The following is a 12,865-nucleotide window of genomic DNA, read 5'->3' as shown; positions in this document are numbered from 1 at the left end:
TGTATGTATGTGAATATATATATATATATATATGTATATGTATGTTTACGTGTGTGTGTATGTATGTGAATATATATATATATATATATGTATATATATAGAACACCTACACACACTGATGTAAATTAGGAGAGACATGAATTTTTTCTTTTTCTATAATTAGGTTTTCAATGAAGTATGTAAGATGTTTCTGCAAGTAGGCAGTGGTATATCCCTCTCCTCCTCCTCCTTGTTGGTATGGGTTGGATAGCAGCATCATGCTGCATGTGGTGCGACCCTTTTTCTATGTACATACAACAGCAGAGAAAAGCATATCACTCTTTTGTTGTTGCATACGGCATGTGCTTTTGGCATATTTTATGCCATTACCAACTACTTCATAGCATGGGCTTAAATGAAAGATATCTATATCAAAAGATATTGTAAGTATTCTTGTTTTCATTAGGCTTCACAACTGTTACTGTTGTTGATCTCATTAATGTTGACTAATACAAATTAACTGGATTTCTTATGCGTAACATTATTTCTTATAGAATTATTAAGTGTATTAGTTTTTTTCCTCCATTTTTGTATGACTAGACCACATGTTGTACAATTTTTTTTTTGAAGGATGTCACAGTAAGATAGAAAAAAAAAAAAAAATGAAGATTTGCCTGATTGGGCTTTAATGGATAATACATAACCTATTTATTTGTTTTTATGAATTCTTTACTAGACAGAGGTTGATTTGTTGAAGGCTAATAGGGTAATTTGCTTAATACTCTTTCTGATAAGAGGCAATTTAATCAGCTAGTTTGTGTGTTGTCAGCTTATGGAAATAGGTTAAAACAACTACCCATATATTTGAATAAATTTATATATTTCTGTTATTTTATGATTATATAGAAGGATGATTACAACAAACTAAATATAGCTGGATTAAACCATTATTTCAGCAATACTGTAAACTAATAAATCTATTGTCTCCAAATGTATAAAAAAAAATGTGCATTCCATTTCTCAGTAACATAACTGTTTTACACGATCGTAATAACATTGATGTGTTCTGCCATGTATTGAAAATGTTAATCCTACTTGCATGAACTGTTTTATGTCTGTCTCTCCCTCTAGATTACTACACAGCATCCTCTTTATGCTCTGGCAATTAACAGTATTCACATGAATATTATGTATGACTAGCTTGTCAGCAAAGCTTTCTCTTCTTGAAACGTTATGGATATTTGATAGATGGAGAATGTGATGGAGTGCTGCAGCAAGTTTTGTAACATCATGCAGTTCTAGATAAAAATTATATAAAGTACAACCATCACTCAGAACTGAGGGTGACTTGGTAGCATATACCAGGGTTTCACTAAATGTTTTATGTACCCATGAAGCCACAAATAGACATAGACACTTCTCAGTCCTCAACCCTTGACACAGCAGAACATCCAGGATGTGACAGTTGGTGGTTGAGAGAGCTGCAACAGTAAAATGGTATTTTTTTTACTGGCCCTTGGAAAGACAAAAGGCAAAATTCATCTCAGTGGAAGTTGAACATTGAACTCAAACATCTAAAATATATATTGCAACACATTTCATTTGATGCTCTGAACAGGGGACAATGCTCATGACCATTGCAGGTTCTCCAAGACTTGCTGAGATGAATATGATTGATGTTTAATTTGAACATTTGTAAGTTAATCTCAGCAGGTAAAATATGGCCAAGGAGGGAATTCTGAATGTTTGATGCTCAGGAGATGAAAGATTAGACATTGCAGTTTGTATGGTACCTAAGTGGGACAAAATACTGCAGGAGTGACAAGAAAAAGATGGGTGTATCTATGAGCTAATTATGAGGAGAAGAGCTTCTTTTGGATGTGGTCTAGGGTGTGTGTGTCTGTGAATTGTACATGTGTAGCAGGCAGCAGCACTGTCCAAAATGGAGCAATATTCCATTGTATGTTTCACTTGGGTTTTGTAAGAGTCACTGACTGGCAGAAAACTCACCTTTTTGGGTACAATTTTAGCTATGTTTTTTGAAGGGATCACAAGGTAATGTCATCATAAATTGATTTCATTTAGCATCTCTAACAACTTAGAGGGTTTACTTACATTACTTAGATATTGTTTAAGACTATTTTAGCAAGTGATTGTGTTTTAGAACTGCTGAAAGTGACAAGATTTTATAGTCTCATTAGATGATATTTTCAAGGTCTTTTCATGGAGGCAATGAAGTTTTGATATGAAGTTCCTAGACTCTATCAGTGGTTCTCAACTATTTTTTTGTCAATGAACCCCTTTGATTCCTATTTTACCCTATGGGACCCCCCTAATTATTTGATGTATATATAAAAGAAAATCCTATTGTATTTTTATAATTAAGTATTATTAGGAATTGTATAAAAAACAAATTAAGATATTTTGTGTATTGCAGAAGTATAAGCAATTAATTGCACTTAAATTTTGCCAACAAAATCTTGCTTAGACCCTGGTTGAGAACCGCTGCTGTATATGGCTGAGCCTTTTTGCAGAAGTGAGGAGTTGTATCATTTGTATGCATGTTTGTTTTTGCTTTTGTCTTTAATGAAAACATAATTTTAATATTCATTTTTCGATGCTTGCATGGGTTAGATAGAATTTAATTTGTTGAGGCAGACTTTGTATGGTCAGATGCCCTTCCTGTCACCAACTCTTGCCTGTTTCCAAGCAAGATGATATTTCCCCATAACCAGCCATGTTTGCATGTAAGATTGATAATGGATACCACATGCGTGAAATATATACTCATAATTATTACATGATGTCATGACAATGGACGCAAACCTCCCACATACGTGCATGCACACACAAACACACATATGAAAACTTATGGAATGAATTTTCAAATTAACCTATTTGATATTAAATAATAATAACCATAATATATATATTAGATACAATTTGTTTGATATTCTTTTCCTTTAAAAGATATTGATCTTATCTGGGGTGTTCAGGTACATGGAAAGCAATGGGGAGTTCTATTTGCTTTTAGTGAAAATAATGTGGGCTGCAGCAGTATATTTTCAAATATAACATTTTTAAATATGTCTAATAAAAGAAAAGCGAGTGAGGATAAAGTGGAAGGCTTTGAGTTTTGATTATAATGTTATATACAAACATATTTTCCATGCTCAGTTTTTACAGATGTTTCTAGTTATATAAATACTATTTAACCCCTCCCCCAGCAGACAGTGTTGAAAGCATGGTACATGCAGTGTGTAGACATACTCCAAACTTATAGTAATTATTTTATGAAATAAAAAGATTAATTTGAAATTATAATTTAAATTTGTCCTTTATATCTTCACAGATTTTTACTGGGTTATTTTATATATTTGTAAACACTTGCAGTGTATTATCTTACAGCTCCTTTTGTCTAGCATTGTCCTTATACTACACTGCATGTGTGCACATGCACGCACATGGTTTAAGTATGGTGTGTAAAATGATTCAGTATTTGGTAACTGGAAGCTATTACAAGATACTGTGCAAATTTTTCATAAAATGGAAGTATCCTGACTGTTTGAATATTTTGCCACTACAACCACACATTAAGTTGTGGTTATTATTCTATCCGTTTAGCATTTAAACCAGCTGTATCTGGGCCAAATAATCTACGTGTTTTATGTTCAAACCAGCCAGATCCAGCCTCTTTCACCTATCCTATGATGTTATTCTAAAAAAATACTATCACATCATTGAAATTTTGGAGCTGTGAGATAATGCTTGACTAATTCAACACAATGTGTATAAATAAGCATTACATTTGACAGAATAAACTATATTGCTATTGGGTTAAATGAAGTTTAAAAATAACAATAGAGCATTTGATGATAGAGGAACTTGGTACTGAGAATAGCTAAATTTATGGTAAAGTTTGTGTAGACTGGAACATGTTTCATGAACGAGCCTTTTTTGGAATGAATAGTGACTGGTGACGAGAAATGGGTTCTCTATAAAAATGTCAAGTGCTAAAGACAGTGAATAGGGAAAGGAGTAACACTGGCACCCCAGGTTAAAGAAGGTCTTCACCCATGTAAGTGTTACCTGTTTGGTGGGATATGAAAGGTTTAGTTCACTTTGAACTTTTAAACTCAAACCAAATGATAACAAAGTTCTACTGCATGTAGCTTGAGCACTTCAAGTCAGTGCTAGAAGAAAAATTACCATCTGTGGTTTCAAGGCAAAAGGTGTTCTTCCAGCAGGATAATGCTTGGTCACATACCGCGAGGATAACATTTCAAAGGCTGGAACAGTTTATATGGGAAACAATGCTCCACCCACTATATTTGCGGGACATTGCCCTATCTGATTATCATTTATTCTGCAGTCTTCAAAATTATTTTGACAGAAACAATATGAATTCTGCAGACGAGGTCAGAACAGTCCTGGAGGAGTATTTTTTGTCACAAATAAGTGAATTTTGGAAGAGAGGCCTTGCTAATGTACCAGATAAATGGAAGAGCATTGTTGAAAATGGAGAGTATATTTTAGATTAAAAAAAAAGGGAACTTTATCCTAATTTTGAAAAATACAATTAGTATAAAAAAAACCGCATTCTTTATGGGATGACCCAATATATATACATGCCTTTGTGTATGTGTTTGTCCCCTGCCAACCGATATTGGTGTGTTTATGTTCCTGTAACTCAGTTGTTCAGCAAAGAGATCAATAAAATATGTACCAGGCTTCACAAAAGAAAATATAAGTACTGGGGTCAATTTGTTTGACTAAAATTCTTCAAGGTGGTGCCCCAGTATTGCTGCAATCTAATGGCTGAAACAAGTAAAAGATATATAATATATGTATGTATATATATATATATATATATATATATATATATATATATATATATATATATATATATATATATATATATATATATATGAGCAATCCTAAATTAATGGCTAGGAAATTTAATATTATAATACAAGACACTACTATAGTTTGAAACTTAAAAAAAAAACAATATCTATACTAATAGGATTGGAATAGCATATCTATTACAAAGTAACCATATTAGTCATTAGACTACAAATTACTTGCTGCTCCTTCATGCTACATTTTAAGGACTATTATATATTCTAGCAGTTAACTAAAATTTCTACTGCAAGAAGTATATTGCTTGTTTCACAGGTAATTCATCAGCTACTGAGCCCTGGCAAAACAGGCTATTCTATTATTGATTAACATAGCCAACTATCCCACTTCTATTGCATATTTGCCAAAATAATCACCCCCAAGAATATAATAATAAATTAAGCCCTGAGACTTTTTTTTAAAATCTCGGATTGATGCTTATGTCTTATGTATGCTGTATGTGTGTGGAGGCGCAATGGCCCAGTGCTTATGGTAGCGAACTCGCGGTTTCGATTCCCAGGCCGGGCGTTGTGAGTGTTTATTGAGCGAAAACACCTAAAGCTCCACGAGGCTCCAGCAGGGGATGCTGGCGAACCCTACTGTACTCTTTCACCATAACTTTCTCTCACTCTTACTTCCTGTTTCTGTTGTGCCTGGAATTCAAAGGGCCAGCCTTGTCACGCTGAATATCCCTGAGATCTACATTAAGGGAGTGCCAACAATGCTGTATGTGTGTATATGGATGTGATTTCACAAAGGTACTTAAATGTAAAAATATTTTATCCAAATTTGAATTAATTTTGCCTACATTGCTATTGAATTCTGGTTGAGCAGACTTGTCACAAAAAGTAGCCAATTAAATGCTTGAAAGTAGCCCAAATACTTGGCATTGTAGGTAGACTTTATTATTTTTTTTTTGACAAGTTATGCGAGTATGTTATTTTCTTCATTCAGTTGTATGAAAAGCAAAGGTAATTTTGACAAAATTCAAATTCACAACTTTAAGCTACTAAACTGTTTGTTGTTTAGTCAGTTGAGCAGGTAATTTTCTTTCTCATTTCAAATTGTCTGTGGAGTGAAGAATTAATTGATATTAATGTGGTGAGAAGAATGGTATGAGCTAATAGTTATTTTTATTAGTGTGTCTTGTTGCTACTTCAGATTTGCCCTGACTGAATAGGCTGCCAGTGGAAGCATTCTAGCTGTGACCAACCTGTCTTTTTTTTTTCTCCTCCAAAGCATAATGTAGTGAGGACTATTAATTCAATCTGTCCTTTTTTTTTTTATGACAGTCGGGTGTAATTGGAGAGATATTTAGCTACTATTTCTGCATGATGAGCGACTATGTATAAGCAATATTATTGACTGGAATATTACTGTATTGCTGAAGGTGGGCTTTAGATTGGTTTATATCACATTCCTGGCAGTGGCATCTTTTTGTTCCCTAATCTTCCATTTAACTGCAGGGTTTGAATTTTATTGCAGTTTAGTCAGTGAGCCAGGCTGTGCCTATGAGCTTTTCTAGATCCTTCGGAACTAGATTTTGAAAGGTAAAATCAGAATTTCTTTTCAGATATGTTTTGTTACATAGTATTTAAGATAGTACCAATAAGTGGTACCAGCCAACTCAAAAAACAATGATGCCAATACAAAAAGAAAAACAAAGCGCATGTGTACACACACACACACACACACACACACACACACACACACACACACACACACACACACACACACACACACACACACACACACACACACACACACACTTTATATATATGTGAATAATTGTTGCAATATGGTGTTGGTATTGTAATGAAGTGTCCGTTATAAAAAAACATCAAAAACACATTAGTGATGAAGAGATTAGCTGAAAGTTCATCTACTTTGTGTATTATATTTTAATTAGTTAAATGTTTTTTCTTCCAGATTAAAAACTACAGTGTTGATCATGATAGAAAGTCTCCATGTAGTCATGTGACCAAAGGAGGTGCTGAATCTTTCTGCTCTGAAAGGTAAGGGAATTTCATGTAAAAAAACAAAAACAAAAAAAAACTCTTATAATATATATAATATGTATATATATCATCATTTTAATGTTCACTTATCCATGCTGGCATGGGTCAGAATTCATTGAGGTAGAATTTCTACAGCTGAATGCCCTTCATGTTACCAACCCTAACCAGTTTCTAAGTAAATATTTTCTGTAGGCCACATGTCATTCATGGTAGATTTGAAACAATAACATCTATATAGTTGATGAGGCTCATGATGTCAAGACAAGGGGACACATATTCAACTGAAACATAATTGCATGTGCACACAGAGGCCATATCCATGTCTTGTATTCAGAAACTTTAAGAGGAACTCTGATAAAATCATATATATTATTGTCACCTCTCTGGGAAGATTTGTGTAATACTTATTTTTTGAAAAAGTTGTTAAATCTCCCTCAAGTTACACCCTAGTGTTTGTCATGGAAGGAGCTATAGAAAGACAGTTGAAATGGATTAGTCATATCAATCTTTTTCTCTTGCTGTCTCTCTTGATGAGTGGAATAGATAGAAATAGAGAACGTTGGTGATGGGGAAAGTGGTACATTTGTGTCATGTCAAGCCCTGTTTTCTTTCTCTTTCAGTCTCTCTTTAGTCTTTTTTCTCTCCTTCGCACAGTGGAATAGAGAATGAGAGACATACATCGAGAGAGATACAGAGAGGAGGAGGAGAGTGGTAGGAATGATAGCGATTTGAAAACTAGATCAAAAGACAAGTCCTAGTCTATTGCAACATTCTTTTGTATTCAGTGAATCCAGACATTTTCTCCATTACTTAGTGTGCAGTCTTGGAAAAATTTACAGATTTATACTTATAACAACATTAAGTAAAATACTGACCTATCTTAATAAATATTAGTTTCTATTTCGAGGGATTCCAAGTCCAGTTATCCATCCATCTACATACATTTGATGATATCTATATAACTATGGTTATAACCAAAACTGGACAGGGAAATTTTTTGCAATGAAGTATGTCTAAGAAACTCTATAGGGAATTTAATTCTGGTCAGTGTTGTGTGGGTTCTCCTCCAGAAATTCTTCTCTTTTACATTTCAGTTTATCCATTGTTGATTTTCATAACCACTCAAGAAACTTTACTTGAATTCATGCTAGTTTATATAAGATTAGTTCTGTTTTTTTTTATTGTTAATGAGTTAATTAGTGAACTGTTAAAAATTACAAATATGTGTGTTGGTCTACCACTACTTACCTTTCATTCTCCCACAAACTTATCTGCCCACACCACTTCTCTTTATTTGTCTTTCTGTAACTTGAGGGGTATGCCCTGAAACACCTTCACCACCACCGTCCTCCTCCTCTTCCAGTTGAGGTAACCATTTATTTCCCCTACAGTAAAACACCTTTCCCTGCCACCCTCTATCATTCTTAACCTCTCATCATCTGGTTTAAAGCCACCTCCTTCAATACTGCTCCCTTTTCTCAGTTGAGGAGGTCTTGCCTTGTAAGTTACTTGGTAATATCTCTAGTGCCAGTACACATAAAAAGCACCCTGTAAAGTAATTAGGATTAGGGAAGGCATCTAGCTGTAGAAACCATGTCAAAGCAGACATTGGAGCTTGGTGCACTCCTGGCTCACCAGCTCCTGTTGAACTACCCAGCATGGAAAACATTAGATGACGATGATGTGATTTAGTACATTAGTTTCCATATAGCTACATTTGTGTGTGTGTATGTAATTTATATGTAATGTTGTATGCATATATCTATGTGGGTACATGCATAAAAGTTGATATTTTTACTTCTCATGTAATAGTATCTCAACAAAACAAAACACCCCCACAAAAAAAGAAAAACAACACCTATGTTGTCATGTTTAACTTCAAGTGAACCTTATTTCCTCTAGATCTGTGCTGTTAAAGTAGTGGTATAAAACGTCCTTTCCTTGCAAAATAAATGAATGATAAATAAATAAAGGTTTATGAATGGAATAGCTTACCCATCCATCCTATGCTAGCAGAGGAAAATAAAACACCTTGGTAATAAAAGGGAGCAAATAAATTATATATACTTGTAGGTGTATGTGTGTGTGTATGTATAGTCTCCACATTAGTGGGTGGTGTTATTTTTGCACATGTCTTATGCATGGCTGCATCTCTGTGTGTATCTATACCTACCTATCTATCTATATATATATATTTGGAATTTCTGTCAATACATGGGCATTACTAAGCTATGATGAAATGAAAGGAAAATGATATACTCTTTGGTCTTGTGATCATACTAACGTTGTCCCCCCCCTCTCTCTCTCTCCCTCTTCCTCCATTACCTTTATCACTGTTAGATAGGTTTAAATAAATTCTGTTTCTCTCAATCTGGTTGCCATGTATTTTCTTATTTATGTATATTTTTCATCCTCCTCAAATGCTGAAATGGTTGGCATCATATACTCTGTTCCCTTCCACCCCCAAACATATTGGTGTTACCTTCTCCGAGTTTAATGTACATGATTCAACCTCAATTAGGGAGAGCCCTGAAGGGAATAAATGATTTTTATTTAGTTAGAATGTGTACAGTTGTCATAGTGCTGCTTATGATGATGATGATAATGATCTGATCTAATGCCCACATGTCTATTGTGTCACAAAGCATATTTGATGTCTCTAATTTCTAATTGCCTCCTAAGATTCACTTTACACATGAAAGGATTACAAATGTATCTTCTTATCGATTTGCTATCATTTTAAAGAAAAGAGAAAATCTTGCTTCTGGTGGTTCTTATTGGATAATTGACTTCCAATATTCAATTAGACTGCCAATTTTTCTTGTAACTGAAAGTTGATAAAACAGAATACAATTGACCCTTTTAATGGTAATAAAGGTAGCATCAACAACATCACATTCGTAAAATATTAAAAAATTTCTTTGGTTTGTTTCAGCATTCTGCAATAGCTTGTTGAATCAGGGGTTGGCATATTGTCTCTGATTTTAAATTATGAGACTTAAATATATGAAACTCATTCATGCTGAGTTTTTTTCTTTTTCTTATATCAGTTTATTCTTTTTTTTTTCTTTTTTATTTTGAAATATGTATGGCCAGTGTCAGTGACACATGAAAGGCACCTGTGCTGGTGACATGTGAAAGGCACCCAGTACGTTGTGGTGTGGTTGGTTTTAGGAAGGGCATCTGGCTGTACAAACCAGCTCCAGTCAAACCATCTGATGCATGCCAACATGGAAAATGGATGCTAAATGAATGATGATAGACATGGGAATGGCTGTGTGGTTAACAAGCTTGTTTTGCAACCACATAGTTTCAAGTTCAGGCCCATTGCACAGCACCTTGAGCAAGTGTCTCCTGCTGTAGCCCTGTGTCAACCAATGCCTTGTGAGTGAATTTGGTTGACAGAAATTGTGTGGAAACCCATTTTGTGTGTGTATGTGTGTGTTGTTGATATCATAAGAATTTATAAACTTCTGAGAGAACATGGAATAATTCTTTCTTGGAATTGGTTCTTGAAATACATATTAAGTTATTAATAATAGCATGTAAACATTGGGTTGAAAAACCCTTTTTCAATAGAAAATGTTGATTATGTAGGTTAAGAACAAATTCCGAGAAAGAATGTGTGTGTTTGTGTGTTTTTGTGTTTGTTCTCCTGCATTGCTGGACAACTAGTGTTGGTTTATTTGTGTTCTTGTAGCTTAGCAGTTTGTCAAAAGGGACTGATATAATAAGTACTGGGGTTGATTTGTTTTGTTAAAACTCAAGGTGGTCCCCCAATATGGTTGCACTCCAGTTAAAACAGATTTAATGAACATTATCGATGACATTCTCATGTAGCAGTATACTTTATTAATTTCATAACAAAACAAAAAAAAAAAAAAAAAAAAAAAAAAAAAAAGTACAGTGATTGACTTGTTAATCAGTCAACTGGATTTCCTTGTTCTTGGGTCATATTGATTGGTGTTCAGAAAAGCAGAAAATTCTTTTTTCCAATCAATTATAGGAATGTCTGAATTTTTGCTTCAGTGTGGGAAACGTAAAATAAATAGAAAGAGGGTGGGGGAAATAACTCCTTTTAGATGAAATGTAAATGTTTTAATAAACTAGGGATGAGTCTACAATTGAGAGAAATTCTGAAGTTCATCAGTTTAAAAAAAAAAAAAAAAATTGTTGTTGCTAATATAACCTGAACGCTAATTTCATTTTAAACACTAAAAAATGGAATGATGCATAACCATTTAACTAAAGCAAAATTGCAAATAAAGATTGAAATGTGTTTTGGTTTATTTCAATTGGGTGTGTCTCTCAGAAGCCTTTTTTCTGCTTAAATGAATCATTTATAGGCAGTGGTTTGTTGAGTGAATATAATATTTCCAACTTTCAGTTATTTTCTGTATGATTCTATGTCAGGAAAATGTATTTTATTGTGAATTTATTTTAGAATTTGGAATTTTCCTCTCATTTCAGAGAGAAACAGCTGTTTAGCATTATCTAGCAAATCGATCAATATTGTGTTAGAAAAACTAGTTTTGCTCCATTGATTTCCCTTTCTGATATTCTGTGTTTTATTCTATGTATTAACAAATCTTACTCTGTTTAGAAGGTCTTACATTGCTATATTTTTTTTCATATTCTAATTTTAGTTATCCTTTGATTTTATTATACCTTCTTAATAAGAGAGATCTAATCCAGAAGAACAGTATTATTTACTGGCAATAGATAGGGTGTTATGTTTTAGTACAAATCAGCCTTGACCAAGCTAACCTATGATCACAATAAGCATTTCAATCACAACCATTCCCATCTTCTTTTTAGGGTATACTGCACTGCATGATCTAAGGTGTCCTTCACTTATTTAAGACAATGTGATTGTAGGGAAATTTAGCTGCTGTTTCTAACAGGGTAAGCAACTGCACCTGTGTGGTTCTTCATTAGCTTGTGATAGAGAAGCTGTTAACCAATGTCTCTTTGCTGTTCAATAACAAAAACAGATTTTTGTTTTGTTTTGAACCTGAAAATATTGTCCTCATAAACTATTTTGGGAAATTATATTCCTAATATTTTTCAATGTATTTCACAGTGAAGTTTACCTAGCGTCAGTTAGATTGTCCAAGGCTATGATGTATGTGTAGTATTTACTGGTTGATGCTGCAGGTGCTGCTTAATATTGACTCATACAAAGTTTGGTGGAGATTGTATAAGGGTTAATGCAATGAGTCATTTTCAAAATTATTACATGTGAAGACTTTTCACTCACAAGGAACAAGCAACTAATGTTTAGTTAACAAGATATAGCAACATGGTATTTAATCTCATTTGAAGGTCGACATTTACTCATGTTTGCATTCTTAGTTTTTTTTTGTGTTTGTCTTTTTTTTCTATTATGTTTTTTTTTTAAAGAAAAGATACAATAAATTCTTGCTAGTGTATGTTTTTTTTATTTGTAATCTTGACAAAATGGGATGTTTATAAATTTTAAAACTTGACTGAATCAATTCATATCCAAATAAATGCTTATATTGCTGCTTACTTAATTAATAATTAGTTTTCCCAAGTCACTCCTGTTTTCAGTAGCTGTGAGTGAGTTTGCTCGCTGTTTGGGATGGTTGTTTTCAGCTTGAACTGGTTTGTAAATTTATATATATCATCATCATGATTTGGTAGAGTTTCTACAGCTGGATGCCCTTCCTAACGCCAACCACTCAGAGAGTGTAGTGGGTGCTTTTATGTGTCACCCGCACGAAGGCCAGTCAGGCGGTACTGGCAACGGCCACACACACACACACACACACACACACGCACATATATATATATATATATATATATATATAAAATAGAATTATTGATTAAAAGGAAGAATTTGCAATGGCTAATTAAATTGAATTAGATATCAGCTTATTGAATAGAAAATCGTGATTTTAAGCCCTATCACTTCCTGTTCTATTATGATTGTGGGAGGATGA

General features: G+C 33.7%; 1 protein-coding gene across 7 annotated transcripts in view; it reads left to right on the top strand.

Moving 5' to 3' along the window:
* Positions 1-12,865, top strand: part of LOC106870506 (ras-specific guanine nucleotide-releasing factor RalGPS1) — a 208,003-nt gene that overhangs the window by 111,153 nt on the left and 83,985 nt on the right. For all 7 annotated transcript variants that reach the window (XM_052971621.1, XM_052971633.1, XM_052971627.1 and 4 more), the window contains one exon: positions 6,811-6,896. In XM_052971621.1, the coding sequence (XP_052827581.1) occupies positions 6,811-6,896 (86 nt within the window). The remainder of the gene's footprint in view (positions 1-6,810; positions 6,897-12,865) is intronic.

The sequence above is a fragment of the Octopus bimaculoides genome, chromosome 1 (assembly GCF_001194135.2).
Source record: "Octopus bimaculoides isolate UCB-OBI-ISO-001 chromosome 1, ASM119413v2, whole genome shotgun sequence".
Lineage (NCBI taxonomy): Eukaryota > Metazoa > Mollusca > Cephalopoda > Octopoda > Octopodidae > Octopus > Octopus bimaculoides.
Note: the sequence above shows the minus strand (reverse complement) of the source record. Positions and strands in the feature narration are given on the sequence as shown.